Source organism: Sitodiplosis mosellana, unplaced genomic scaffold (genome assembly GCF_009176505.1).
Source record: "Sitodiplosis mosellana isolate CC-2019 unplaced genomic scaffold, AAFC_SMos_1.0 Smas_scaffold_11, whole genome shotgun sequence".
NCBI classification, from domain to species: domain Eukaryota; kingdom Metazoa; phylum Arthropoda; class Insecta; order Diptera; family Cecidomyiidae; genus Sitodiplosis; species Sitodiplosis mosellana.
Genome location: NW_022595253.1, coordinates 3,182,162 through 3,208,931, shown reverse-complemented (window position 1 = coordinate 3,208,931; position 26,770 = coordinate 3,182,162). Strand labels below are relative to the sequence as shown.

General features: G+C 35.2%; 9 protein-coding genes across 14 annotated transcripts; 5 read left to right on the top strand and 4 right to left on the bottom strand.

Annotated features, from left to right (window-relative positions):
• Nucleotides 1–1,636: 1,636 nt before the first annotated feature.
• Nucleotides 1,637–6,143, bottom strand: LOC129567474 (synaptic vesicular amine transporter). 3 transcript variants are annotated; one of them, XM_055444388.1, is made up of 12 exons: nucleotides 5,858–6,143; nucleotides 4,791–5,459; nucleotides 4,677–4,704; nucleotides 4,264–4,614; nucleotides 4,095–4,198; nucleotides 3,644–3,806; nucleotides 3,369–3,559; nucleotides 2,970–3,113; nucleotides 2,830–2,887; nucleotides 2,596–2,734; nucleotides 2,372–2,522; nucleotides 1,637–2,289 (listed from the first exon to the last, which is right to left on the bottom strand). In XM_055444388.1, the coding sequence occupies exons 2-12, from the start codon at nucleotides 4,881–4,883 to the stop codon at nucleotides 2,146–2,148; spliced, it is 1,566 nt and encodes a 521-aa protein (XP_055300363.1). In that variant the 5' UTR covers nucleotides 4,884–5,459; nucleotides 5,858–6,143; the 3' UTR covers nucleotides 1,637–2,145. The 3 variants fall into 3 exon arrangements, with proteins under 3 accessions (XP_055300363.1, XP_055300364.1, XP_055300365.1); XM_055444389.1 differs by having other exon boundaries at nucleotides 5,531–6,113; XM_055444390.1 differs by having other exon boundaries at nucleotides 4,791–5,600; nucleotides 5,734–6,113.
• Nucleotides 6,144–6,164: 21 nt separating this feature from the next.
• Nucleotides 6,165–7,147, top strand: LOC129567478 (28S ribosomal protein S7, mitochondrial). The gene is made up of 3 exons (XM_055444393.1): nucleotides 6,165–6,302; nucleotides 6,371–6,655; nucleotides 6,719–7,147. The coding sequence occupies exons 1-3, from the start codon at nucleotides 6,268–6,270 to the stop codon at nucleotides 7,074–7,076; spliced, it is 678 nt and encodes a 225-aa protein (XP_055300368.1). The 5' UTR covers nucleotides 6,165–6,267; the 3' UTR covers nucleotides 7,077–7,147.
• Nucleotides 7,140–8,035, bottom strand: LOC129567479 (transmembrane protein 186). The gene is made up of 2 exons (XM_055444394.1): nucleotides 7,646–8,035; nucleotides 7,140–7,569 (listed from the first exon to the last, which is right to left on the bottom strand). The coding sequence occupies exons 1-2, from the start codon at nucleotides 7,965–7,967 to the stop codon at nucleotides 7,268–7,270; spliced, it is 624 nt and encodes a 207-aa protein (XP_055300369.1). The 5' UTR covers nucleotides 7,968–8,035; the 3' UTR covers nucleotides 7,140–7,267.
• A 35-nt stretch (nucleotides 8,036–8,070) lies between these two features.
• On the top strand, nucleotides 8,071–10,790 carry LOC129567472 (transducin beta-like protein 3). The gene is made up of 2 exons (XM_055444386.1): nucleotides 8,071–8,235; nucleotides 8,311–10,790. Exons 1-2 carry the CDS (start codon nucleotides 8,207–8,209, stop codon nucleotides 10,694–10,696), a joined length of 2,415 nt encoding a protein of 804 aa, XP_055300361.1. The 5' UTR covers nucleotides 8,071–8,206; the 3' UTR covers nucleotides 10,697–10,790.
• A 115-nt stretch (nucleotides 10,791–10,905) lies between these two features.
• Nucleotides 10,906–13,899, top strand: LOC129567473 (protein asunder). Its single transcript, XM_055444387.1, has 8 exons — nucleotides 10,906–11,083; nucleotides 11,165–11,241; nucleotides 11,314–11,391; nucleotides 11,605–12,464; nucleotides 12,543–12,855; nucleotides 12,991–13,130; nucleotides 13,222–13,479; nucleotides 13,626–13,899. Exons 1-8 carry the CDS (start codon nucleotides 11,029–11,031, stop codon nucleotides 13,789–13,791), a joined length of 1,947 nt encoding a protein of 648 aa, XP_055300362.1. The 5' UTR covers nucleotides 10,906–11,028; the 3' UTR covers nucleotides 13,792–13,899.
• LOC129567475 (PR domain zinc finger protein 5-like) lies at nucleotides 13,815–15,153 on the bottom strand. Its single transcript, XM_055444391.1, has 3 exons — nucleotides 15,036–15,153; nucleotides 14,669–14,930; nucleotides 13,815–14,598 (listed from the first exon to the last, which is right to left on the bottom strand). The coding sequence occupies exons 1-3, from the start codon at nucleotides 15,151–15,153 to the stop codon at nucleotides 13,911–13,913; spliced, it is 1,068 nt and encodes a 355-aa protein (XP_055300366.1). The 3' UTR covers nucleotides 13,815–13,910.
• Nucleotides 15,154–15,239: 86 nt separating this feature from the next.
• LOC129567477 (zinc finger protein 287-like) lies at nucleotides 15,240–16,543 on the bottom strand. Its single transcript, XM_055444392.1, has 2 exons — nucleotides 16,443–16,543; nucleotides 15,240–16,333 (listed from the first exon to the last, which is right to left on the bottom strand). Exons 1-2 carry the CDS (start codon nucleotides 16,456–16,458, stop codon nucleotides 15,576–15,578), a joined length of 774 nt encoding a protein of 257 aa, XP_055300367.1. The 5' UTR covers nucleotides 16,459–16,543; the 3' UTR covers nucleotides 15,240–15,575.
• Nucleotides 16,544–18,417: 1,874 nt separating this feature from the next.
• LOC129567471 (uncharacterized) lies at nucleotides 18,418–19,605 on the top strand. 4 transcript variants are annotated; one of them, XM_055444385.1, is made up of 5 exons: nucleotides 18,418–18,656; nucleotides 18,728–18,768; nucleotides 18,829–18,965; nucleotides 19,064–19,234; nucleotides 19,324–19,605. In XM_055444385.1, the coding sequence occupies exons 1-5, from the start codon at nucleotides 18,573–18,575 to the stop codon at nucleotides 19,326–19,328; spliced, it is 438 nt and encodes a 145-aa protein (XP_055300360.1). In that variant the 5' UTR covers nucleotides 18,418–18,572; the 3' UTR covers nucleotides 19,329–19,605. The 4 variants fall into 4 exon arrangements, with proteins under 4 accessions (XP_055300360.1, XP_055300359.1, XP_055300357.1 ...); XM_055444384.1 differs by having other exon boundaries at nucleotides 19,058–19,234; XM_055444382.1 differs by having other exon boundaries at nucleotides 18,829–18,974.
• A 1,157-nt stretch (nucleotides 19,606–20,762) lies between these two features.
• On the top strand, nucleotides 20,763–21,564 carry LOC129567470 (uncharacterized). The gene is made up of 4 exons (XM_055444380.1): nucleotides 20,763–20,892; nucleotides 20,992–21,128; nucleotides 21,233–21,357; nucleotides 21,413–21,564. Exons 1-4 carry the CDS (start codon nucleotides 20,794–20,796, stop codon nucleotides 21,505–21,507), a joined length of 456 nt encoding a protein of 151 aa, XP_055300355.1. The 5' UTR covers nucleotides 20,763–20,793; the 3' UTR covers nucleotides 21,508–21,564.
• Nucleotides 21,565–26,770: the final 5,206 nt, after the last annotated feature.

Here is a 26,770-nt window from a genome sequence, read left to right as displayed (position 1 = left end):
ACTGTGGTGAATATCCATTATTAGTCATGAATCGAGTTTTTGTTAATAATAACTACTGATCGTATGCATCAATTGTCTCGGATCACAGTTAAAAAATGTTAAATGGAAAATGTCACAGTTTCACATATTGAACATTTTCGGATTTCCGAGAGATTTTTTTTGAATATTTTCACATATTTCTCTGAAAATGCTTTGAAAATATGTCCAAATGTATCAAAACATTTTGTTCAAACTTTTCAGCTGCAGAATATTTATGCCTATCTGATTTGAATAAACTGTATTCAGTTAAAAAACATTTTGATGGAATTGAAATCTAATGAAGACGTACTTTGCATGTAAAACACTACCAATTTTTAGTTACGGAGGTGACCTAACCAAGAATCGGATTTTCCAAAATCAAACGTCGCTCACTTATACATGGAACACCATGTATTAACAAAATAAAATTTTCTCCGATATTTGACTAATGCAGATTTTGACCTTGGGATTATCTTTTGGGCGATGCAAAAGTTATTCGTCTATGCAGTTTGAATGGTTTCAAATCCATGAAAAAGCAGTAAAATCAAAAGACATAGAAATCACTTTCTCTTTTTTGTGTGTCCTTTTTGGCATTTTTGCTTACCTGCAGCACAATGAGAAACCAAATGTCGGCGACGACCAATAGGAACGTAGGAATATTCAACAGCTCATTGTTTGTGAATGTGTGATAAAACATAAACAGTATCAGTACAAGTTTGAATATAGTTTAAACCTGGAGAAAATTCAACATAAAATTGGTGGTTGAATATTGAAGTGAGTTTAGATTTCATATAAATTACAATTTTCCCTCTCAAATAGATATCATCATGAAACTCACCAAATTGAATATTGATTGTATCGAAGGAATATTGGAACACTTGGATGTCAGTGATCTTCTTAATGCAGCCGATTCAGGAGTAGCTGCTTTATAAAGCTGCTACATAAAAAATCTTAATTACTCTTTTTGCTAGTTTTCTTTATGTTGTGGTAAATAATAATCATTAGTCATAAACAGAATATTTGATAAAATCATTACCAGTTTTATAATATCTATGGAATGAGCAATTGAACATTTCGCCGAAGACGAGCGAGCCGCATTTCACGCAGTAGCAACCGTACAGTCGTTCAAAAATAATTTCAGACAAACTGGAAAATATGGTAATCACGCCTTCATTCCTTGCTAGCACATAATTTATACAATCCGCACTTTCAAATTAAAAAAGAAGATGTGACAGCAAAAAAAGACACATGATTAAATGCGACAAGATTAAGTTTGAACAGCTTCAGTTCACAAAAGTGACAACGACATTGAAAAAGCGACGAACAAAAAGCAAAAAGCAAAAAGCAATCTAGACTCATTTGGAAAGTGGGTTGCGTATGGGATTCATAGAGGCGGGATCTATCGCTGCGCTTTTGAACTCTTATGTATTCCATTGACTTCAATGATATATTTGGGAAAGATAGTGGCGCCACGCTCTATTCTCATGCTTCATTTGTGAAGTTTTAGAAGAAAGTCCATACGCTGACATCAATGTATTTACATTGGCTGTATGGTCCCATTGGCAAAAAGCGAAAAAAAAAAATAAAAACTGAGAATAAAAAAATTCACCAGATTTCCGTATTCATGATCCATTTGTTTTATTTTTTTTTCTTTATTTATCTAATATTGGTTCAAACATACATTAAGAGATAAAATTAGAATGGAAATGTAACGAAATAACATGGCAAATGTCTAAACACTGGCTTCAGATTATTTATCAAAGTTAATCTTATTTTTGCTGACAAAAAGTGTACATTTTTGTGGTTGAAAAATTGGACGCGGTTTCAAGGAGACATCGTTTGAAGTGTGAAACTATTATGAATGAAACGTATGTGAATCGATAACCCTTTTCAACGGAAATATGAAAAATTCACTCCACTCGCAAGTAGAAGCAGTGAGCTCACTATACACACAAAGGGAAAAAACCTGCTGGAAGAGCATGCGGAATTCAATGTGAGTGCAGTCAAACTGATAATAAATTACTGTTTAATCAACCATGAAATGAGAATTTTATTGGCGTTGCTACACTCGCTCATCCCACTCGGGTTTTTCCCCTTTCTTTCGTGACGTTTTTTTTCGCGTTACGTTTACTTTGAATCTAGTTGCTGAGGCTTATCCACGGCGTCATAAAACCTCTTGTAACTCGAATTACTCGACAGCGTTGTGCTCGATGGCCATAAACGTAGGAAGAATTTATTGTTCACTTCTGGTGACTCTCTATCGTTGTAGCCCTGTATGTGAGTGCGGAAAAAGAAGAGGTAATGGTTAAAATACACTTTCATTTTTTTTTTAAAGGATAAAAGTTTTCCTAACCTCGGGCTGAAATGCGAACAGTACCGTTCGCATCAGATAAATTCCATAGCAAATATTGGCTAATCCGATGACAGACATCAACCACGAGAAACCAATGTACTGTGAAATCTCGCCACCCAACAACGGTCCCAAAAAGTACGCCATACTCACGCTAGGCAATAGAAAAATGATGGAAAATAAGTTAAAAAATCGATTTAATTAGGAATAAATCATTTGATTCTAACCTGATTTGTTGGATCGCATATATTCCGCCGTATGAAGAGCCAAAACTTGTCTCCGATGCTACTTCATCATCATACATGTACTTGGTGTCAACAATCGATGCTAAGAGTGGCACTAATGCCACATCAAGTGTTCCTATTCCTGAAAATACGACCATTTTTATTAGCTATTTTCTTAAGCTTGGTTAATCGTTTCTATGTGTCGATACAATGTTTTAGAAGTGGAAAAAGTGTTACCCATCCCAAGAGCAAAATGTGGTAGAACGAGCGACGCGATTGAACTAGCATGTGGAATCTATTAATTTAATTTAATCCCATGAATCGAATATAAATTGACGTTAATTTGACATTAATTAATGAGACAAACAGTCAAATACCATTAGACAGGAGAAACCAACAACGGTCAACGCAACGATAGCTGTTGGCATGCCGCCGGCTTGATGTGCGATCACTGCCAAGAAATTCGTGCTAATAAAATATCCAATCGAATCAGGAATGAACACCGTTCCGATTTGCCACTTCTGCGATAATAAAGCATAAAATTGGGTGTTAGTGTTATTCAGTGTAGAACTCAGGCTGTTCACTTTTTTGCTACTGTTTGGACTTTTTGCTTCAATGTTCTGAAGCGTTCGACGAAATTCAATACGTTGTGTCTTTTTACATACACACATGGGTTTTTCTTTGGATAAATAACGATTATATGCTTCTTTTGTCATAGAAAAGTATAATTTTCACTTAGAAGTCACATTGGCAAACGTTCACTTTAAGCCGTTCACCTCTGGTTTTAACGTTGCCATCAGCCATATTGGCAAACATGGTTCGAGAGTAGCCATTGCTATTGTTGAAATCAATATCGCTATGAAAATCTTTGCGATTATCGGATCAGCCAATAAGTATATGTAGTTTCCATCCTTTGTAGTCAATTCACTTTCGCAACTGTGCAAATCCATGTAGGCCAGTTGAAGAGCTGCAAGTATTCACATTAGATCTTAAAATGACGGCTCACTATAATAATTATAATTGTTACTTGGGTAAATAATCCGGAACTCACCTAGAATAATAAAAGTCGCGGCGGCGATGATAAAAAATGGTGCTGATTTCCCACTGAATGCATATAAAATTCCGCCAAATGGATAGCCCAACAGGACACCCAAAGCCATACTGCCTAAAATCATTCCAATGATTTGGGATCGCATCTTCTCTTCAGGATAAGTCTATTGATGACAGAAAATTTCATTTAATTTGGATATTCTTAAACTGTTCACTCGAAACGTTTGGAATTGAGAGTCAAATTTCACAAAGTGGTTTTCTTTTTAATCATTTATCATTCACTTTTTGTTCAACTTGACTACTTTTGAAATTCCATCTGTTTATCTTCTTTCGAAATAATTAACGAAACTGTCTATTTTCTGAGGCAATTCGTTTGTCTGTTTTCAACTGAAAAAACTGTCCTTTTGTTGAAAAAAAAAATGGTTCAAATGATTGGAATCAAATTGAATTACCTGTGCAATAATGCTCATACCACAGATACTAATGCATGCTGAGGCAAATCCTTGCATGGCTCGAGCGAGAAGCAACAAAAAGTAAGTTTGTCCCATGGCAAATGCTGTAATTAACTCGTTAGTATTTGTTCAATGTAATTGAAATTCAACAACGCTATACGATACATACTCAACGAGGCTAAAAATAAAATGAATGTTCCAATCACGGTTGGAATGCGATATCCAAAGGAGTTGCTCATCGATTTGACGATTGGAGTTGAAACCAATTGAATCAAGGCTTTAGTCGCCAGCAGAATTCCCACTGCACCGTTTTCTTTATTTAAGTTATTGTCGTTCCAAAGTTTATCTCGAACGACGTCAAACTGAAAATTCTCTGGCATTGTAACATTTTCTACCGGGGCATTTTTGCCAAACATCGTCGACACATAATGTAAGTATAAATTTTTGTATTTTAAACTCTCCTGAAGACTGTTGAACGATTCGCGATCGATTTGCGACAGGTAATCCGGTAAGATTGGCACTAAAGAATGAATGAAACTTTTTAAATTACACTTTGAAAATGGTTACTTCAGTCATATTTACCGATGACAGTTAGTAGGATGTTGTCGAGCTAACAAAAAAAAGTGGATTATTAGTTTTGTTATAGACAAATATGTTTTTGGGATTTTTTTTTTGCGATTTGATTTTAAAACTAACCAATGTTGCCATATAAACGACGAATGTGAGAAACTTTCGACTACATTCACCTTGTGACAAAAACATTGCCACAAAACTCTTTATCACATCCATTCTCACTCAGTGAATTGGCGCTTAATTAATTAATAAAACTTTTCAATGAACGGCGACACACTTGTGAAGATAGTTTCTAACACAACACGTACCTTCGTGCTGAAGGAATATTCAAGGAGCGACACCACAAACATATGCGAACATTACGCAACTTGGCAGCATACTGAGACCAAACACCGTACTCCAATGCATTTATAAATTGATATTGAACCCACATAGATAATGAAAAATGTTCGCAACCACTGCAAACCAACTGTGGAACATAATCTATTGAACAACAACAATGGCATACGATGCGTGCGAATCGGTTTCTCTCACACCATCGCTCATGATTGTCTTTGTGTGCATGCGAACAACAAACTGGATTGAATGAGGGGACTTCCACGAACTGTGTGTCGTCGTCTATCAATATAGTTTTAGTCTACATGTTGAGATTTCCTTTTTCTATTTGATTGCTCATCACACGCATGCCGTTCATTTTTTCTTCTCGCATGTGGCGATATGCCGTTGATAACCAATTTAAATAGATTTGTTTCTATTTTAAGCAACGGCTTAAAGGATTGTCAAAGGATTGCACTGGAAGAAAAAAGATTTATTCTTGTTTTTGTTTTAGTGTTTGAATGAAGTAAATGTTTATCGATTGATACATAGATAGTTGGAAATGCATTGTGGAACTTTGAATGGAGTAGTTTCTATTCACAGCTATTTCGTGGAAATCTATTGAAAAATTGAATGTCAATCATTTGTTGCTTTTAATGACCATGCTTTGATGATAATCTCATTATTGTATTTATCCAACGATATTGAATGGAAAATGTCCTACAGAATTAATACAAACAAATATTCGTACACAAAGCCACTCCACTGATTCGCGATATAATTATGAAAAAGTCTGAATTCATATTAATGAAAGAATTAATTCCGTTGGCTTCAATCGGAAGAACTATTGATATCTTTATAACAAAAATGCATACCGCATGCAAGTGCTCGATTTAATATTCTCATTATCGTGTTGGACTTCATAACGAAATACCGCTAATAATATCACGCTATCTGAACATATCGTATGAGAGTCTCGTAACGTAACGATGTTTTGATGAACTATGTTTTTGCACAAATGAATAGAAAACGTTAGAATTGCTCTGAAATTTCATTTTTTTCTTCAATTTTTCATTGATATACAAATTTATCAATTAAATTTTTTTTGAAAACTATTTGAAAACGTTCAAAATTAACAAATACAAAAAAACCACTATGAAGTTGGTTGTTAATAAGTGTGACAAACAGTTTGACAATCATATCAGTGCGAAGAGTCGACCTTACTTTCAATCTAACCTCTGAATTTGTTCTAAGCTGTGAGATTTCCGTGACAAATTCCTGCAATATGTTACGAAAATTGATTGTATCAACTGGTTTTGTGTAGGTTTTGAATAAAAAATGAATCAATGTTTTGAGATTTTATCAAGTCAATTCTGTTTTTCCCATAGAAAATCGCACGCATTGAATGCGAGATGGATGTCAGTATACCCACCTTATTATATTGAACCGATTGTGAAGAAAGAGGACCAAGAGCGTTTAAAAGAGGAGAATACATTCAAAGAACTAGCGCATAAGAAAATCAAGGCAGCCAAAACGAATGTCACGTCATCATCACTTCAAGATCCAGTTGTAAGCAAGTTCATCAACTATATCATGGAAGGTGGCAAAAAGGAACTGGCGCGTGAAGTGCTTGAAAAAGGTTTCCAAAATATCAAACGCTCGCAATTGGAACGGTATGAAATTCAATGTGACATCGATTCCGCTTTATTTAACTGTATTTTCATTGCATTCAAAAGGTACAATTTGGCGAAAACGGACGAAGAACGTGAAGCAATCGAATTGAATCCACGAGTGTTGTTACATCAAGCTATTGAGAATTGTCGACCATTGATGCGACTGGTGAATGTTAAACGAGGCGGCACCAATTATAAAGTTCCAATTCCAATCACTGAAAAACGATCGTATTTTATGTCAATGAAATGGTTGGTCGAAGCCGGAAATGATAAAGCACAACCGGTACGTTTTGCAGATAAAATTGCATGGGAAATCATCGATGCGGCCAATAATACTGGTCGTGTGATCAAAAGGAAACAGGATTTACACAAAGAATGCGAAGCCAATCGAGCATACGCTCATTACAGATGGCTCAGTTAGTTCGATCGTTGTCAGTTCTTTTTTTGTTGTAAATTAATAAGATGAATAAAAAATAGCGCTTCTGTAAAAGATTTATTTTCTCATTTTTTTTTTATTGTTTATTCATTTATCTTCTTTTGTGTCATTTTTTCTGAGACTCAGAATCTGATTTCCCAAAAAAATGTTCCTTTTATCGACCAAAAGTACAGTAATTACTTTCCAAACAATCTTCGGAATAGTTTAATATCGAAAATGTCCACTCCCTTCCATGGAAGCTTCAACGATTTTTCCTCTTTGCCATCAATCGCTTGGACTGTCTTATATAAACCGAATTTAACTGGGCTTTTAGGCCATTTCGGAACGTCATCTACTGTTGTTTGAATAAATTGCTGCTTTCCCCAAAAGTCAATATAGGTAATCTGAAGATTTTTATTCTGTCCACAAATGTAAACGATTCCAATTGTATTTGCGAGAGCTTTGCTGTACGCCGATAGAATGGTACTTCCAGTCAGACCTTTGAACGAAGAAAAAAAATGTATGAGATATATTACCTTTTGAGAAAAGTATGAAAATTTACGGGAAATATCTACCAATCATCAAACACGGCGTGGCTGAAAAATCTGGAAAATGTTGGCTTAGCTCAACTAAATAGGTAATTGGAGTGAGCAAAACGGTTGAAAGATACGGATAAATCTTCAGCCTCGTAACGATTGCATGGTATTTTATGTCTTTAAAGTAATATAATTTCGTCCATCTCATGTCCTTATCTTTTCGTTTTTTCTCCGCCAATTCCTCGGCTTTTGATCTGTTCAACTGCACATATGAATTCACACATACTGTCCTAACACTATGAAATGTGTGATTCGGATGGGAATTAATTTTATAAAGTTGAGCGCCGGCTATTCGAATCATTTTGTTTTGATTTTCTCTGGAGCCGAATTATAACCAAAGAAGAAAATGTTATCATTCACTTTACGGCTCATTCACAATGGAACTGAATTCCGAAACGTCACTTGTCAAAGCCGGAGTTCAGCAAGACGAAAACGTCGCTTTGACATTCGCACGTGGTGTTCTTTTGAGTTTGAGCAGTGTACGGTAAACATTCTCACAATTCAACGAATAAATCGACAAAAAAATTGGCTGCGATAATCATGGCTAGCAAGCATAAGCTCAAAGAAGCGTATGTTTTATTGAATAAAATCAAAATTCGTTAAATATTTCAATGAAAATAACGAGAATTTTTGCTTTTTATCAGGTTTGAGGTGGAATCAGAGTATGGTGCAATTTACACGGGTGGTTTGGTCAAATGGACATCAGATGCGGAGAAAATCTACTGTCAAGATCAAGAGAAAATCAACATAATTTCCGTTGCCGATAACAAAGTGATTCAATCGATAGGCGAGCAAATCAATGAAGGTGCTGTTGTGGAAGATGCGATTTACACATTTGCCTTGAGCGATGACGATGAGCAACTTTGCACCGCCCATCGAAGCAGTTTGATTAAATTGTGGCAGACCAACGATGGAACGTTGGTAAAAATGTGGAAGTCCACACACAATGGACCGATTCCACAGCTTGAATTCAGTACGAATTCATCACTGATTGCCAGCGGTGGTGCTGATTCTTCGGTTCGGATTTGGGATCATCAACGCAAGACTTGCATCGGCAGTCTGAGAGGATGCGTCGGTGTTTTGAGCGTATTGAAATTCAACCCACAGCCAACGAATCGAACAGTTTTCGCTGCTGGTAATGACAATAAAATCAACGGATGGAATTATGACACACGAGAATCAGTTTGCACATTAATTGGGCACATGACAAAAGTGACGTCGCTGTCATTCAGTGCAGATGGCAAGTTTTTGGTGTCGGGAAGTCGAGATAAAGTGTTAATTTTGTGGGATTTGCAGAAATACGAACAAGTTCGCGTTGTGCCAGTTTACGAAACCATCGAGAGTGCCATCGTACTGCCGAATAATATCAAATTGCCCGCTGCCATCAAATTGGCCGATGACAAAATCTACGCCGCTTCAGCCGGTGAGGATGGAGCGATTAAGATATGGGAGATGAACACAGCACGTTTAGTCTATAAACAAGAGAATAGTTTGGTGTCGAAAGCAAGCGAAACAGAAGGATTGGCCATCACACAAATGCTGTACAATAAAAAGGTGTCACAATTTGCCGTTGTCAGCGCCGATCACAACATAATGATACATAATTCGAGCACATTCTACTGTACAAAGCAATTCATTGGATTCAGCGCAGAGATTCTGGATGTAGTGTTTGTTGGCAAAAAAGATCGATATTTGGCCGTGGCCACAAACAGCGCCGATATCAAAATCTACGACACACTTGACATGAATTGTAAAATAGTCAAAGGGCATACGGACATTGTATTGTCGTTGGCTTCGCTAAGAAATTTCCTACTCTCCGCTGGAAAAGACAATACGATTCGCTTGTGGGAGATTAATCCGAGTGATTTTACGGTTCGCTGTATCGGTATCGGTACCAAACACACAAAAGCCGTTGGTTCAGTTGCATTCGGTAAAATTTCACATCAAACATTCGCATCGGTGAGTCAAGACACATGCATCAAAGTTTGGAAACTACCCAAAGAACTCGATCCAAATGCCACAATCAATTTGAATTGTGTAGCCACGGAAATTGCTCACAAAGAAGACGTGAATTGTATCACAATTTCACCGAATGACAAAATGATTGCGACAACGTCACAAGATAAAACCGCCAAACTGTGGAGCCTCAGCAATTTGTCACTGTTGGGTGTATTGCGTGGTCATCGACGTGGAATTTGGTGTGCACGTTTCTCACCCGTTGATCAAGTATTAATGACCACTTCCGGAGATTGCACAATTAAACTTTGGTCACTAGCCGATATGTCATGTTTGAAGTCCTTCGAAGGGCATGACAGTTCGGTGATGAGAGCTGAATTTTTGTGTCAAGGAATGCAAATTTTGTCCGCTGGATCAGACGGTTTGATTAAATTGTGGAGTATCAAGAGTTCGGAATGTGTGACAACGCTTGAGAAACACGACGGTAGAATTTGGACAATGGCCGTAGCGACTGATGAATCGAATTTCGTAAGCGGTGGTGCTGATTCGTTGTTAGTCAAGTGGAAAGATGTAACCGAAGATCAAAAATTGGCCAAACAAAAGGAACAACAAGAATTTGCCCTTGAGGAACAAGAGCTCGCCAATTTGCTACGGGAAAAGAAACATCTCAAAGCATTGAAATATGCACTTCGGCTGTCGAAACCGAAATTGTCTCTCAACATCATAACAGAAGTAATTAAATTGCAAGAAGACGGTCTGGATGAAACCATCGCAAAATTGAACGAAACCGAAAAAGAAAAACTTTTGAATCATACACTGTCATGGAATACAAACAGTCGAAACACACGCACCGCCCAATTGGTATTGAATCTTTTGCTGAAGGATGTGCTGAGCGGAAAATTCAAACCAGCCAGTCGAATCAAGTTAGTCGAAGATGCATTGCCATACACAGAAAGACATTTTAAACGAATGACAGAGCATTTAACAGCCATCAAAGCACTGGAATTTACATTAAAATGCATGCAACCACATGCAAATTTGGATATTGAAATGAAATCCGACAATGAAGATTAAGTTTTTGATTTAGTAAACAATACATTTATTTTGTTTAAGGAAAATGTTTTAAATAAAACTTTAATTTTTGAATAAAATCCACCAAATTTATTCGGTAGAATGTTTTGTTTATGGTTTGAAGTCTCGTTGATTCATTGTTTGTGTAGAAAATTGAACGTTTTGTACAAATTGGTAAGTAGCGCCATCTACACATTTTTGACATTTCGAGCGATGATTTGATGCCGGTGACATATGCACTATATGTACATACAAACAAACCTCAATCCAATCTAGGCGATATGTTATGATTTTCTGTGTTTATTTGCGAATAATTTGATGGTTCCGAAGCAAAAATGGAGGATTACAATCACAAAACGGTATTCGTACTAGATCACACGCAATATTTTGGTAAGGACAGGCAATCTATTTCAATAAATATACAATTGAGAAGCAACGAATAGTGACGGATATTTGTGATGTATTTGACAGGTATTTCTGGTGATAACACATTTCAATTGGAGTTTGTGAATAGCAAAGGAATTGAATCGATTGTTCCAGTATCAAAGGTATTTTATTCCATTTAAATCTCGTGCTCAACTAGTAATTACAGACGATAATCAACTAATTTAATTCTGCAGAGTCTATGGACAACATCCGTCGAAACAGCAGCAGAATACTGTCGCATTGTTTGGGACTTATTTCCGTCGGGAAAATATGTAAGTTTTGGATTCATCAAAGCCAATGCTAAGCAAAATGAATCTATATCGTTCAGCTGGTCGCTTTCCAAGAGAAAACTGATCGTGTTTTTCATTACGAGGAATCACGATTCAAAGAAAATTGAGACAAGCTCCATAAAACCAGAACCTAATACCAAAAAAAAAATGAACGAAAAACACTGTGCTATAAACTATTCCATGTCATTTTTTCAGATCCGATTCATTGTAAGCGATGCGAATGCGCATATTGTTAACACATGGTCGCCAACGACACAGAATTTGACGCATGTAATGAATGCGATGGCAATGGTTGGTGTGCCGCCACCGTTGCCACATTCAGCTGAATTCACAGTGATCCATGGTCTGCGAGCGGCCGTCGAAGCACTGGCCGAACCAACTGAGCAACAGAAAGAGAAGCTGAAAACGGGTGCGAAAATTGTCAATCGAGCCCGAGTGATATGCATCACTTCAGCCCGAGACGATTCGAGTATGAAAAGTTTGGAGGAAATTTTCTACACAGTGTTGGCACAACAGAATATGTTGCCGGCACAAGGTGCATCTGACTTTCTAAAAATCGACCAATGTCACTTGGTCGTGATAAACTTGCACCCGACCGGATTGGATTCGATGGTCACGAATCGACCGTTACGCGACTTGAATGGAACAGTCAAAGCAGAGGTGCATTCGGTGAAGGCGCGTGATTTTGGTAACAAATTGACTCATTTGATTCTGCCGCATTATGATTTGGCAAGCACAACGGTCACGGGCATTCCGATGAAAGAAGAACAAAATGCGAGCTCCAGTGCAAATTATGATGTGGAAATTTTCCATTCACGGAAATCACATTCGATTATTTGTGGGAATGAACAAGAGCTACCGACGAGTATCAAAGATAATGCCGAATATGAAACGGTCACATTGAAATGGTGTACGCCGAGAGGTGTCGGCGCTGCCGAGCTTCAACCGTGCTTGGCTCAGTATCGAATTACACCAGTTGATGTTACATCGCGACCAAGCTCGTGTCTGATCAATTTCCTTCTAAATGGCAGATCTGTGTTGCTCGAAATGCCAAGGTAAGGGTTATGATGCGATCAGTATCGAATTGGATATGTTTTTCGGTAAATTTGATGGAATTTTTTATTCACTTCCAGAGAAACGGGCGGCAAAATAACCAGCCACATGTTATCAGCGCACGGCGGAGAGATTTTTATGCATACACTACATACATCACGCAGTTGCCTAGAGGATTTGCCATCAGTTCTAGATAGCAATAGTGGAAAAGTGACCGACTATCGAATCAATGACTATGCAGCAATAATTCATAATTACAAACTGATTCCGTTGAAACAGTTTTCGGATCGATTACCAGATCGAAACCTAGTACGACTCAGGGCAAAATTTTGCAAGAGCACCAAATATTTCCCACTGACAGCTGGCTCGACCATTGTTTACAATGTGCGACAGGTAAAATCACATCTAATTCAAGTATAATCATGCACGATTCAAATCGAATCGTGCAAAATTCATTGCACCAAACAAATTGTTCAAGATTTACTGAATGAAGATGTTTTCTTTTCACAAATTTTCACTCGATTTTAGTTTTTGGAGCCAATGCTCACATTGATTGGAAAAGAGGAAATAACTGAAGAGGAAGTGCTCAAGTGTCAGCAGATAATATACAATCTGATTGCATTCGAAGCTCGACATGAACCACTTACACTGCCGGTTGGGCAGAACAGGTATGTAACAGGCAACTCATTGTCAAATTCAATCGAGAGGTTTTGAAAAGAGAAATTCAAATGAATGAATATTCCATAAATATGTTTTCAGACTAAAAGGCCCCAAGAAAGATGACCAATACAAATTGCTGTGGGCTGAATTGATTCATTTGCTACAAATCGGACCACAGTCACCGAACCATAAGAAACTTTTGACATTCATTAAGAATGAACATGTTACGGATGTAAACAAGGACTCGAAACATCTCACTACACAAATAACCAATTCACCGATGTCGCCACCGGGCTCAAGTGACCACACATTGACTAAAAAGAAGACACAACATCTGTTGTCATCAGCAGGAAATCGGTGAGTTGAGAAGAGAGGAGTGTTTCTGTGAAATTCATGATCTGTTCTATGATACGAAATAGTTCAGTAGATTTAATAGACTGTTGTTACTGTTCCCGCATAAAAAAATGGTCGATTATTTAATCTAATGTCCTCTTTTTTTGCAGATCTTTGTACGAAATTCAAGTGGCCGCTGACAAAGCATTGAGCAAAAAACGGCTAGACTTGGCGGGGCGCCTGTCGACACCGTCTGGGAAAATTGCAAAACTGTATCCCAACCTGAAAATCAACGAAGTATATCAAGATCAAGATGCACCACAATTTTCGCCTTAGTTAAGAAATAAAAACACACCAACTTTTCATGTTCACAACATTGATTTTAATAAAATTGTTCGTCATAAATGAAGCGCAAGATTGCTGCAAATAAATAATCGAAATAAATGTAAATTATTTTAATGGCTCAGTGAATTGTATCCAGAGTCCATCAATTGTTCTGATTCATTATGCTTGCGAGATGCAGACATAGAAATTTGCGTCATGGGTTGGACTGTATCAACCATCGAGTTGATTGGTGTTGTCAGTAGATCTGAGTGTCTTCTCTTCTTATGTGCCTTCAGCCCTTCTTTGGTGGACCTTTTTGCTTCGCAAATATTACAACAAAAATCTTTTCGCTCCTGATGTATTGCCGCCATGTGATCTTGTAAATTTCGTTTCGATTTCAGCTTTTTTGAGCACACTTTACATTCCCAATCTTTATGCCTTCGTTGTTTGTGCCGATAGCGTGCAGCTTCCGTCAGGAACGGTTCTTCGCATTCATCGCACTTACATGTTGCTTTACTTGGATCATGTTTTACCATGTGTTCGTTTAGTCCGTTCTGGTTGGAATAGCCCTTGTTGCATACCACACATTTCAAAACCTCTTGGTTGTGACATTGTCGAATGTGTTGCTTCAGAGCTGTCTCAGTACCGAACGTCCTATTGCACAAATGACATCTGAACGTTTTGATTTGGTGCATTCTCGCGATATGATCCCTCAAATTATACACGCTTGAAAGGGATTTTTTACAAATCTTACATGTGGTACTATTCTGCTGCCTTGACACATCCAACACGTTCGACTGATTAATCTGAACCTTCTGTCTGTAACAATAGATAGCAAATGCAAATGTAATCACCGTAAATAATCTGCTAGATAACAAATGTCACTTACCTATGCACATTTTTGGACTGGAGATGTTTTTTCAAGTGGACTTTTTTTGCAAATCGTTTTCCACAGTTGAGATGAGGACATTCGTGTATCTCGTTTTCGTAGCATTTGTGTGATTTCCTACGTATGAACAGTTTCCCACATAGCTCACATGGCTGCTTCTTTTTTTCGTCTTTCATCATTGTGCTGTTTCCAGTTGTTTCGCCATGAGTGTCGCAGCTAAAATCATATGTTCCGCAGCTAAAGTCTGTGGCTTCCATCGAATCTTAAAGAAAAATGTTTGAAAACACCACTTTTCAATAGCAATCCGTGAAATTGACATCGAAGTAACCGTCAAGTACTGATTTTTGGCGATACATTCACCACTTACCCATTTTGTTGTCCATTTTTTCCCTCCAAAAACAGTGTCTAAACAAAAAGTGTAACTTTTTTTCTCGCTCGCACAAACAAATACTATGAAGGTTATATCGAACTGTCATATCAATCATACCGCTATTGGATATAGATGTCACTGTGTTTATCCGTAACCCATCAATATTTTGAATCAAAACAAAGAGAAAACACTTGGATTTGTGTTGCAAATATTTATTTGAAGAAAAAAGATGATTATTTTATTGATTCACAACTAAAGTAAAAATAGGTAGAATTTTTGATCAAAAATAGCGAATAAATTTGTTCATGCATTGTAAATCAACGATGACTTTGAATAGAAATATGTGGGTATACATAAAAACTTAAAAATGATAAATGTAGTTGATACGCTGCTTCTGAGATTAAAATAAAAGCGTTAAAATAAGCGAAAAAAAGGAAAAAAAATATCTCTCGTATACAATGTCTATTGCATGTCTCTCAATTAATTTCACAAAAAGAGAGGGGAAAAAAAGAGCGCAAAAGCGAAAAAAAAATCGGTTTATAGGAAATGCAATTGTGTTGGATAACCTAAATCTAACAATTGTGCTGGTTGATGTTGTTTAATGGATGCTGGGCTGAGAATTTGCCTTCTGGATTGTGCTGTTTCGACCATAGCTGCCGGTGGAACACCGCTCGAAATACCAGTTCCGATGAGATTTGTGTTTAACGGAGGTGGATAGCCATGCTTCTTTTTCTGATGCTGCTTCAATCGTTCATTGTCATAGTATCGGCGTTCACACATGTTGCACGCAATTTCCGGGTTTCCACTGTGACGACGCACATGTCGTTCGTATGTGTATTTGGATTTTAACACTTTTTGGCACTCGGGACACTTCCAAACGGTGCTATGTCTTTGCAAGTGCTGATGATAAATGGATTGCTTGAAAAACTCTTTTCCACAGAAGCTGCACTCGAAATGGGCTTTGCTTTGATCATGCACAATGCTGTGCTCGTTCAATTTGTCGAGGCTGGAATAGGCCTTGTCGCATAGTTTGCATTTGAACGCTTTCTTGTTCTGGTGCTTTTGAATGTGCTGCTTTAGGTCTCGTTCGAGACCAAATGCCTTACCGCATAATGTGCATCCGTACCGCTTGTTTTCGTGATAGCGCAAATTGTGATTGTTCAAATTCACTTTGTTCGCAAATGTTTTTTTGCATTGCCAGCAAAAATGCTTCTTTCTGCGAGATTTTTTGGACGCATTCGACTGTACATCCTCTCTGTGGCAATAGGCAGCAAAGGCAAATGTATTCATTACGTCTAAAATATTGGCGGTGGGAAAAAAATCACATTTTAATTAGCAAATGCTGATATTTATGATGCAAAGGCAGTAGAAAACACAAATTTTACTGGAAATTTATTTAGTTACCGTTTACAGAGTCCATTTTTTCTCCAAATACGACATCCAAACTGGAATTTTTGTGCTTTTCTTTCTTGTATAAACAAACTTTGAACTGTCACATTTGTGAGCATTACAATGACGTTGGCTGCAGATGTCATTTGCACTCATCATACATGAATGTGGTTTTGAATTTAAGCGGGAAACGGTTATTTTTGCCACTATAAATTAAAATATTGCAATGAAAAAATGTATTTATTATTCTTTTAGTTTATGAATTAATTATTAAAGGTGATTTGAATTAATTTAATTGACATTTTTTTGTTTAATGTCACCATAAATAAATGAGCTTTCCCTCTCTACTATGGTCACTGCTTTGTTCCTATCATGAGAATATCAAACCATGCATTTCTTCTTGTTCAGAAATGCATGTTGACATAGTTGAGTATGCATAACACATGAAAATTGAGTAAAACCATGGAGCAATTAAAATTAACTTTAAATTAATCATCAACAATAGTTACTTCAACATATTTGCAAAGTTTTCAATGCAAGCAAAGATCCACGTTGTTATAAATATGTAAAAATATAATTATCTTCTATACCAAGTTGGATTTCTGCTAAAAATGAAAATGTTGTGGGTGGAATATAACGGATTAAGTCATCGGTTATGAACCAATAAACGAAAATGATCAAACGACTGGAATTTCAACAGTGATCATTGAAATAAATATCCAACTGAATCAATTGACTCGTTCAGCGCCTCACAAACCTTGACCTAGTCATCAGCATTGGCAGCATTGTCGGTCTGTTTTTCGGTGCATCGCCTCTGAGTTTTGTCGAAATTATTCATCTTTTGTGATTTTGCATCGATTTTCATAATATCCCCTCAAAATACATGTTGAACAGTAAATAATTAGTAGAACCGCGGTCTTGAGGCAAGCTTGCAAATGGCACTTATCAAAAAAAATCATGGTCGTTCAAAGTTGAAAAATGAAATGAAAAATCGTAAAAAAATGACTAAAAGTATTTTTTTGGCGAAAATGCAAACGATATGGAAAAAAATCAATTTCGCATTGATAGTAATGAAATTTATTAATATGCCAGCCCTTCGTCAAGTCTTTTTTATATTTTACTAGCGGCCTTGCTTTACTCGGCTTCGGCGCTAGGTCGCTTCGCGACTACCCGAAATTGATACATTTACTCCATCTCTGGGCGGAATCAACGAAGAGATATTTAAATTAAAAAGCCATATACTCCAAAAAGAAGCTCGTAATATCGATGAAAAAATTCTTAGGCCCAAGTGGACGCTGAACTCCTTTCCACTCTCTTTCTACTCCATTTACACTACTTTGTGTATAATAAATAGGGAAAGGAGTAACGACTCCCTTTTTGTCTCATCTTCTTCTTCTGTTTCTTCTTTTTCTGCTTCTTCCTATATTCTGATTATTATGCGCTGTGAGCACACAACATCTGAAAGGCACACAACATCTAAAAAGAAGAAGAAGAAGATGAGACAAAAAGGGAGTCGTTACTCCTTTCCCTATTTTTTATACACAAAGGTGTGTAAATGGAGTAGAAAGAGAGTGGAAAGGAGTTCAGCGTCCACTTGGGGGATGATGATAAAAAGCGATTGTTTTTCGTTTTGTCAATGGCAGCGTTGTTTGATCTGAAATGAATTATTTTTATTTCCTTCAAGTCTCGACAGTAATAACAACTATACGCTAACGAGACAGCTTTTATCAGAATGATTAATTGTCTTCGAATGCTAAACAATGCATTTATCGTGTGACAAAATAAGTACTCTGTCTCGTAAAAATCTGTTGCTTCTTTTTCAATCGAAGCATGACGTCAAATGTATTATCTTTTCTATCCTATTTTCTATCGTTAAGCATAAAAACGCCTTGAAAATACTATTGACGCAATCGCACCAGCAAAATGGTCTGCAAAATGGGATATAAATTCAGAACGCTCCACATGACGCGTCCATTCAAATTTCGAGCACAGTCTCAAATAGTTAAAATATATCCAACATAGACTCAATTGACAATAGTTGCACAGTTGAAATTGTTGCTGAATTTTTCGAAAGTAGAAAATTCAGCTTGAAATATAACTTGTTTGTATTCATTTTCTTCGTTCAAATTTTATAATATTACCAAAATGAAAACCACTTCGTGCACTACGTTAATTCTTCTAATTGGATTCACTTTTTGTTGTGGTGCAATGTCTATTGATTTGAATAAGGTGTGTGAAAAATATTTAAAACAAATTCGAACCATCAGCCAAAATACATTTTTCTTATTTTTATTTCAAAGGAAACTCCAAATACTGGAACTACTGCAGAGTTAAATCGGAAGTGAGTTTTGTGATTACATTATTTACAATTCGAACAAATGCATAAAAAACTTTTTTCCAGAATTAAACGGTCAACCGACGAACTTGATAATCTTTTGAATGAAATTGTTTCGGATGAAGAGCTACTGAATTTAGCCATTCACGGGGTCGACAAGGAAAAAGTGCAAAATTCAGCATTGTTGCAGTATCTTCTATTGCGTAAACCAAGTTTGTTTTGATGATAATTGAAACATATATGATAAAATTATGGTTCGAAATGGAATCATCCATTAATTGGGGATTTTTCCTAGATTTAGTTCACATTTTACAAGAAAAACGGAGCCTTGACTACAGACCGCGCTTAGGCAGAAGATCGAATGAGGATACTGAACAACCAAAACCATACGACGTTTTCTTTACTCCAAGAATGGGCAAACGTGCAGATTTTACTAACTACACACCTCGACTTGGTCGCTCAACCTATTCAGGTGATATTTTGCAGAACATGAATTTTAATTCCATTATTGATCCCGTTATTACTAGAAATTGAAGCTTATTAACATAATTACTTTTGCAGAATAAGATTTTTTGGAACCAGAAACCTACAACGATCTATTGATGATGACTTCACACGAGCCACAAAATTAACTAAATAGACATGAAATGGGATTAAATGTCTACAAATTCAATTTGAACTACTGTAGTTCAACTACGATTGGATACAATTATTATAAAAAAATGTCTGTTTTACTTATTTTGAACTAATATACTTAACTGTAATCTCGACGGCTTGTGAAAATTGTTAAACAATACTTTTTATACTTGAATGAATAAATGGGATGCACAAAGAAAAACCGAATTCCAACCAAAAATTGTTTTAACTTATTTATGATTCGTGGTATTCTTTCTTACGAATTGGTAAAAAGATAATCGTTTGAAATGGAAATCCACCGAAAATATTATTCAACTCAATTGATTCCACTGCAAATCAGGAACATGCAACATATGTTTGCAGACCAAATAACGAGACCATTGCTTTTGTACACGGATTGAATATTTTGCAAAAAATTCAATCTTTTTATTGTCTTTTCGACAAATTTTCATCGAGAAAAAATGCCAACAATTTGTAAAATGTATTCACGTGGAAATATATAATATTTTAGAATGATCCATGTTTTCATTCAAAAAATATTCAAATTTCTATCGATTACAGTCAAATATCCATAGGTCTATCCGGTCATAGACAATCTTAACAGTAAAATTTCAAATCGAAAAACAAATTGGGACCATTTGACTCCACTATCGATACATTTGGCTTCTAATTTTTTTTTCTAACCTTAATACTAACCTTTTAGCACTAAAATTATTCTTTGTATGCGCGTAAAAATATTTTCAGCCAACAATTTTCGTGATACTTTTTAGCGATTTGTGTACAAAAGCATACCAAAGGTTGAGATTGTCGTGAGGTATGACTGAAAAAGTAACGCAAAATAATCGATTTCCAAGATTTGTTTTCATCAATTTAAATATCGAAGTGTCAAAAACCTCGTATAATATCGATTCGATTTAAAATGATTATTAACGATTTCAATGAATGTTCTAAACCTGGCACAGCAGTGGGTGGAATTATTCAATGGAAACCTCCGATCATTAATCATCATTAAGTTTATATTACGGTATTTGACATTGGATTGAATCTGCATGTGCACGACAGTCCATGCCAAAGACAAGTTCATTTTGTAAATTCACGTGCTATTTCGATGATTTCATCTTGTTTTGAATGCGGAAAATTCAACGAAGAGAATGACTTCAGCGTGAAAATTTCCGTAATCTCCTGAAGGTTACATTCTGTTATCGGGCAATTAAAATCAAGAAGAACACATGACGCAGTGTTTGTTCTGATTAAATTTAAAATTTACTTAGGCTGTAATGCTGAGCCTGCGCCTCGCCCACATACATGCCAAACAAAATTGTTATATATAAGTCAAATATTCACGTTCCAATCGTAGTCAAATATCAACCTTTTAACGATTATATCATCACGAAAATGATGAATACAATTCGATATTTTGGTGTTATTTTGAGTTTAACTTTGTTTGTGACTTCACTCGTAAATGGAGACATGGAATGTGAATTGTTGCTCGAGGTGAATATCGGTGTTTCTTAAACAAAAATCAAATGACCATTTTAATTGGTTGTAAATTGAATAAATGTGTTCTACGTGATGTTTGTTCCACTTTTGCAGAACGGTGAAAATAACTATTTAGCACATTCGAAGCTTGGAAATGTATTTGCTGGTTTCAACCAAATATTTGAAACCGTTCATCGCTCGGAAACCATTCAGAAAAGTTTGGACACGAAAACATTGAACTTTGTTGAACTGTAAGTATTTTGACAGTCAATGACATGCGATTCCCAATACTTGAAGCAAATTTTTGAAATCACAAAGAAAACACCATTGTTCCATTAACCAAACACCATTCCAGATTGTTGGCTGCTAAGAAGATTGAATTGGAATTGAAGTCATTGGACGAAAATAAATTCAATCGGACTATGGAAGAACTCTGTCGCGAACCATCAACAGATAATCTATGGCTCGAAAGTACACATGGTAGATAAATGACATTTGTCATTATTGACATTAACCGATTTTATTGTGGTTCCAGTGATTTTAAGAACGGCCATCGAATTGAAGACATTATTAACACCACTTATGACCACAAATGATCTCGAATTCAGCACTCGACCACGACTTGGCTGATTGTTTCTGATGGAAGAACTCTGTGAACCCAAATAACTTTTAAAGAACAAATATGTCAAAAATCATAGAAATAAATGTATTTTTTAGTTGGCATCAAGGCATTTTCAATTTGAATTTGAATAATGAAGGTATTTGCAATCGATCGTTGTGATAGAGCGTTGATATCAATTAGTTGTGCTGAATCGTATGTGTACATGTGAAATCGTTCAAATAGAGATGACGTCTGTACATTTTGTTTTGGCTGGACGGAAAACTCAATCGTCTTTCCAGTCTCGAAATAAAATCTTTCTCTTCAATCTTACTGAGCACTTCAACAAATCAATACATCGAAGAATCCTCTGGCATTATTTCAAGAAAATGTTATTTGTTACAGATTTAGCCACTAACATTACCAATGAACTGCCATGCATTCAAATAATCATGAAAAACTCGCAAAAATTGATGACTTTCTTAAAACAAAATAAATATTTTGTGTATATTCGTGAAAATGGAATTTACGAAATATTTATTTTCATAGACTTACTCCGTCGTTTTTTTTTCTTTCGTTTGTTAATTTGTTTTGAAGTATGCTTTACCTGGACGTATTCTACATAACAAGCTGTAAATCTAGGATTTGTTTTTGTTCCTTTTTAGCACGTGAACTGGTGCCGTAAAGTCATGTTTTAATTACTTAAGGGTTTTTTTTTTGATGATGCTACTTTTTGACTCTACAATGTTTAGAATCGCAAATTGCTTTAATTTGCTTAATTCGCCAAGCGAATACTACGAGCAAATACTCAGTGAAAATTCCGAAACGTATCGTATGGAGTAAATGCCAATTTTTTCTCCCTTTTAACACTCATTCGAAGTCTGTGTAGCTCAATGGATAGAGTATCTGACCGGCAATCAGAAGGTCCGTGGTTCGACTCCCGGCATAGGAAAGATGCAAATTTTTCCTCTTCTTCTTCGCTTCGAATGAGTGTTAAAAGAGAGAAAAAATTGGCATTTACTCCATACGATACGTTTCGGAATTTTCACTGAGTATTTGCTCGTAGTATTCGCTTTGCGAATTAAGCAAATTAAAGCAATTTGAATCGTTGCGATTCTAAACATTGTAGAGTCAAAAAGTAGCATCATCAAAAAAAAAAAACCTTAAGTAATTAAGCTGTAAATCGTAGTAAAACCCAATCTTTTCGTGTATTTTTCATCTTTATTAAAAAGGAATCCACACGGTGAAACAATATTTGTCAAAAAGAAATATACAAACTAAAAAAATACCTTAACATAAACATTTACAAAAAAGAAATCAAATTGGGAAGCAGTGTCCAAAAAAAAATTATTATTAAATTAATAAAAAATGCCAATCTATATATTAAAAAAAGTAGGAAAATTTAGAAAATTAGAAACGAAATCACTTAGTGTAAAACAAGTTTATTTCGAGAAAGAAAGGGTCTTATTTTTTTTTTATTTCGGTACATTAAATACGATGATTTGCTTTATTTAAATTTGTATTGACAGAATTGGATGGTACATCAGATGCTATTTTTGTTGTTGTTGTTGTCTCATAGCTGAAGGTAAAAATAATTTGCGACTATTTGGTTGTCTCTTCATTTTTAAAAAATATGCCATTTGAACAGATCCTCATTTCAATTTGTAATAGTTTGCGTAACATGTACTCATATCAACTAAATTGTCTATTCATTGTTTTTAAATGTTTATCATTTCATTTTTTTGGTTTTTTTTCTTGTAGAATTTGGATTGATAGGCATTAAAAACGACTTGTCGACATATACACAATTTGTTTTTTTGTTTTCTTCAAGTTATTGTTTTCATTTGAACTGTGAACTATATGCCATATTCGTTTTATGTACAATGTACATAAAACGACAGTATGACAATCGGTCAAGATGTACGGCGCTCAGCGCATACCGTTCTCGACTGTGTCATACTGCACATAGGGAAAGTGCCACAATACATTTCAAATGTTAGTCATTTGACACATAGCAGTCAATGACATCTCAATTCCAACTCATTGAATCATTGTATTTTTCGACAACCTTTTTCAAACGCTTATGACTTTACTAGAATATAATCAACTTTACGGCGACGCTAACAGCTTCTCTGTGGGCCGATGCTACGCGTTAGCCAAAACGTATTGATGTTTCGCAATGGTTACTCGATGCATTTGCCAAAATACTATGATTTTTGTACTCTCTTCTACGATGTGTGTGCAGAGAAGCTGCTAGTGTCGCCTTAAAGTTGATTATATTCAACTCAAGCCACACACGATTGAAAAATTTGCTCGAAATATTCGATGGTTCAATAAGTTGGTTTAGAGATTTCATTGGCTGTCTTCTGGTATTCCGGCAATATATTTATGATACTGCACCCAACCCCTACAATGTTGCAGCGTGTATCTAAAAATGTTGTCTACGAATTTTTTTTCGCTTCGAATGATCAACAATTGTGTTGTGTGTGCCAAATGAAATTCGACCCATTTTGATGGTCTGTTGAAAACACGTTCTGATTCAACCAGCATTTGGTTCACACGACACCGCAGAATTGATCACCGCTTATTTTGAATACAAACAAAAAAAAAACTTCTGGAAAATATTGGTAGAAAAGATTTGTACAAAAAACGTGAATCCAATAAATTATCGTACGAATACAAAGAGAAATCATAAAAAATGGCAAGTCCGTGTGATTATTTTTGTGGTATTTTAATATTTTGTTTGTTGTTGTTGTTTTCATTCTCTTTGCATTTTTAGTCACTAGTAGTAGTAATACGTGTATGATTTAGAAAAATTTAAATGTAATCAAATTTATAAAAAAGTGTACTTTTTACTTGTATCTCATCATTTTTTGTTTTGCTATGCATCCATTTTGGTTTTGTTTGTTGCTTATTAAATTAGAATCAGATCAAAAAAGTCGTTATTCGTTCAAAAAACATTATCATTTTTTTGTAGATTTTTTTTTTCACTTGTATTTTTTGCAAACATACGATTTTGTTACGAAATAATATGAGTTTATACTCGATCTATGGGCGAGTAAGCCGAATTAAATAAGAGGTTTTCCAATATATGTATATATAATAGTGTTTTTGTTTGTATGTTATAAACGCCAATAAAAATGATTTTTTTTGTTGTTTCATTGAAATTTTTGCCTTTTACGTACGTGCGTGAATTCTTTGAATTCAATTAAACAAAACGTATGCGAATCAATTTCCGAATTCATTTAAAACTGTTTGTTACTCTCAATTTGTTGTTTGGTTCGAAACTCATCATCATTCTGGAACACAAATGGACCGAATCGAATGTACAAAAAAAACTGCCGATGCCAACACTATTTTCCACTACTAGTCATCAAATTGTCTATCAATTGTTTGATATATTTCCCGTCTGATTAAAATTGAACTTTTTGACGAGCTTATGCTTTTTGTCCCATTTTTTCCACTATTTTTGTGTTTGGTATTGTTTTGCTTATAGAGTTCATTTTTTAATTTATTCTGAAGAAAAGTTGGGTGCATTAGAATGCCATTTCTTTTCGATATCCTTTCTGTTTTTAGTATTTTTTTTAAGTTTTTTTTTTGTTGTTGTTGTCTCTAGATAGATAAAGTTTAATTTTTGTTGTTGTTTTCTATTGTGTGTGGGGGTGTATTCGTTTGTCGTTATGTTGCAAAAATATTTTTTTCGTTTTTGTTTTATTATTTGGACTAATTGTTGGGTAAAAAAACAGCGGAACAAAGAGAAAATTCTATTCTTGTCTATGTGTTTTATAATGACTATATCATATATTTTGTTGTTTTGTTTTGTTAATTTACTTGCATTTTCTTAAAGTTGATGTATTGAAATTGTCGTTTTGCTGCACCTTTAGCCATGTTTCATAGTTTTTATCTACCATTTTGTTGTTGTCTATGCACTACTAGTCCTATTTAAATGTGTGTTTTTTTTTTTATTAATTTGTTGTTGTTGTTGTTGTATTGAATGTGACCCTCTAAATGTCCATTTCCTGTGCAACCGCAATTTTTTTCTTCTAAATCGTATCGCTTTGAAAGGAAATGACCATCATGTTGAACAGTCAAAAAAATTGAGATAAAAAAATATCATTTCTCATTTCATTTCAAAATTGTTTTTTTCTCTTTACTTTTGTTTTGTTTTAGCAATTTCTTTAAATCTTTCGCTCTTTTTGCATTCACTATACATGGTTATTGTAATTTCTAGTCTACATTTCAGTGTAATTTTTGTTTGTTTTCATTGGAATTATGTCAGCTATTGGATTTTTATTATTCTTTGCTTTTTTTTTTGCATTAATTGAGTAATTTTTGAACATAATTCGATCACAGTACACCAATAAATCAGCCATGATGCATTACTGTGACCGGTAAACATCTGTACGAACACACTTCTGTGACAGAAGTTCCGTCGAAGGGTTGTTTTGTGGGAGTAATGTTCATCGCAGCAAGTGATGAATTGTATTCTTTGTATTTTGATTCTTTATCTTTGAGTTGTTATGTATTGTGTAAAACGGTAAAGCGCTTCATTGTACAAACAAGTTCATTCTAATCAGAATTGACCAATGATTTCGAAAATTAATATCGCGATGCGAACGGAAAAAGCAAAATTGATTTCTTTTCTTTCTTCTTTTATTTCAACGTCGAATTCAAAATGAAATGTATGTGTTTTCTTTATTGCGTCGAACCAATTAATATACTAGCGCATTTTTTGTAACTCAATTTGGTTGTTTCTCTTCTTTTGTTTGTCCGACGAGACACCTTACGGTTTTGTTTTTTTTTTAGTCTAATTCAATTATTACCATTCTGGCGTTTTGTATAGTAATATAAATATTTTTATCAAAAATGTTTCATCAGCTAAATTTGAATTCGACTAAAAATATACACCATGTATGAAAAAAAAGGTATGAATAAACAGTAATATAATTTTTTTTTTATCAAAAAGGAAACAAAATGAAGAAACACATCTACTACCGATTCGTTTGGTAAGATTGTTGTTTTTTTGTCTTTTATTTATATGTATTTTTGTTTTAATTTTTAAATCCATTAAAGATTAAACAACGAATCCGAGCGATTTGTTAGTCTCAGTGTAAGTGTGTCGACAATCTTGAAGGAGTATGGGGTATTAGCGCGAAACAAAAAAAAGGAAACAAAAATAATTCATATAAAAATGCTTAAAAACCACAAAAAAGGTTCGATTTACATGTCTCTACGACATTTCTTTCACTACGGGTTTTTTTTTTTACACTACAAATGTGTATTCATTCATCCTAA

What these genes read in the sequence shown, in the direction of transcription:
- LOC129567474 (XM_055444388.1), bottom strand. Translation starts at nt 4,883, where the DNA reads ATGGATGTGATAAAGAGTTTTGTGGCAATGTTTTTGTCACAAGGTGAA. An exon ending in TTTATTTTTAGCCTCGTTGA is followed by an intron (nt 4,199 to 4,263) that starts GTATGTATCGTA and finishes AGTTAATTACAG; the next exon opens with CATTTGCCATGGGACAAACT. An exon ending in ACATTTTGCTCTTGGGATGG is followed by an intron (nt 2,735 to 2,829) that starts GTAACACTTTTT and finishes TCGTATTTTCAG; the next exon opens with GAATAGGAACACTTGATGTG.
- LOC129567478 (XM_055444393.1), top strand. Translation starts at nt 6,268, where the DNA reads ATGTTACGAAAATTGATTGTATCAACTGGTTTTGT. An exon ending in ATTGTATCAACTGGTTTTGT is followed by an intron (nt 6,303 to 6,370) that starts GTAGGTTTTGAA and finishes TTTTTCCCATAG; the next exon opens with AAAATCGCACGCATTGAATG. An exon ending in AAACGCTCGCAATTGGAACG is followed by an intron (nt 6,656 to 6,718) that starts GTATGAAATTCA and finishes TGCATTCAAAAG; the next exon opens with GTACAATTTGGCGAAAACGG.
- LOC129567479 (XM_055444394.1), bottom strand. Translation starts at nt 7,967, where the DNA reads ATGATTCGAATAGCCGGCGCTCAACTTTATAAAATTAATTCCCATCCG. An exon ending in CACGCCGTGTTTGATGATTG is followed by an intron (nt 7,570 to 7,645) that starts GTAGATATTTCC and finishes CTTCGTTCAAAG; the next exon opens with GTCTGACTGGAAGTACCATT.
- LOC129567472 (XM_055444386.1), top strand. Translation starts at nt 8,207, where the DNA reads ATGGCTAGCAAGCATAAGCTCAAAGAAGC. An exon ending in AAGCATAAGCTCAAAGAAGC is followed by an intron (nt 8,236 to 8,310) that starts GTATGTTTTATT and finishes GCTTTTTATCAG; the next exon opens with GTTTGAGGTGGAATCAGAGT.
- LOC129567473 (XM_055444387.1), top strand. Translation starts at nt 11,029, where the DNA reads ATGGAGGATTACAATCACAAAACGGTATTCGTACTAGATCACACGCAA. An exon ending in TATTTCCGTCGGGAAAATAT is followed by an intron (nt 11,392 to 11,604) that starts GTAAGTTTTGGA and finishes TCATTTTTTCAG; the next exon opens with ATCCGATTCATTGTAAGCGA. An exon ending in GTGTTGCTCGAAATGCCAAG is followed by an intron (nt 12,465 to 12,542) that starts GTAAGGGTTATG and finishes ATTCACTTCCAG; the next exon opens with AGAAACGGGCGGCAAAATAA.
- LOC129567475 (XM_055444391.1), bottom strand. Translation starts at nt 15,153, where the DNA reads ATGATTGATATGACAGTTCGATATAACCTTCATAGTATTTGTTTGTGC. An exon ending in AAAAATGGACAACAAAATGG is followed by an intron (nt 14,931 to 15,035) that starts GTAAGTGGTGAA and finishes TTTTTCTTTAAG; the next exon opens with ATTCGATGGAAGCCACAGAC. An exon ending in CAGTCCAAAAATGTGCATAG is followed by an intron (nt 14,599 to 14,668) that starts GTAAGTGACATT and finishes CTATTGTTACAG; the next exon opens with ACAGAAGGTTCAGATTAATC.
- LOC129567471 (XM_055444381.1), top strand. Translation starts at nt 18,573, where the DNA reads ATGAAAACCACTTCGTGCACTACGTTAATTCTTCTAATTGGATTCACT. An exon ending in ACTGCAGAGTTAAATCGGAA is followed by an intron (nt 18,769 to 18,828) that starts GTGAGTTTTGTG and finishes ACTTTTTTCCAG; the next exon opens with AATTAAACGGTCAACCGACG. An exon ending in TCTTCTATTGCGTAAACCAA is followed by an intron (nt 18,975 to 19,057) that starts GTTTGTTTTGAT and finishes GATTTTTCCTAG; the next exon opens with ATTTAGTTCACATTTTACAA.
- LOC129567470 (XM_055444380.1), top strand. Translation starts at nt 20,794, where the DNA reads ATGATGAATACAATTCGATATTTTGGTGTTATTTTGAGTTTAACTTTG. An exon ending in ACATTGAACTTTGTTGAACT is followed by an intron (nt 21,129 to 21,232) that starts GTAAGTATTTTG and finishes ACACCATTCCAG; the next exon opens with ATTGTTGGCTGCTAAGAAGA. An exon ending in ATGGCTCGAAAGTACACATG is followed by an intron (nt 21,358 to 21,412) that starts GTAGATAAATGA and finishes TTGTGGTTCCAG; the next exon opens with TGATTTTAAGAACGGCCATC.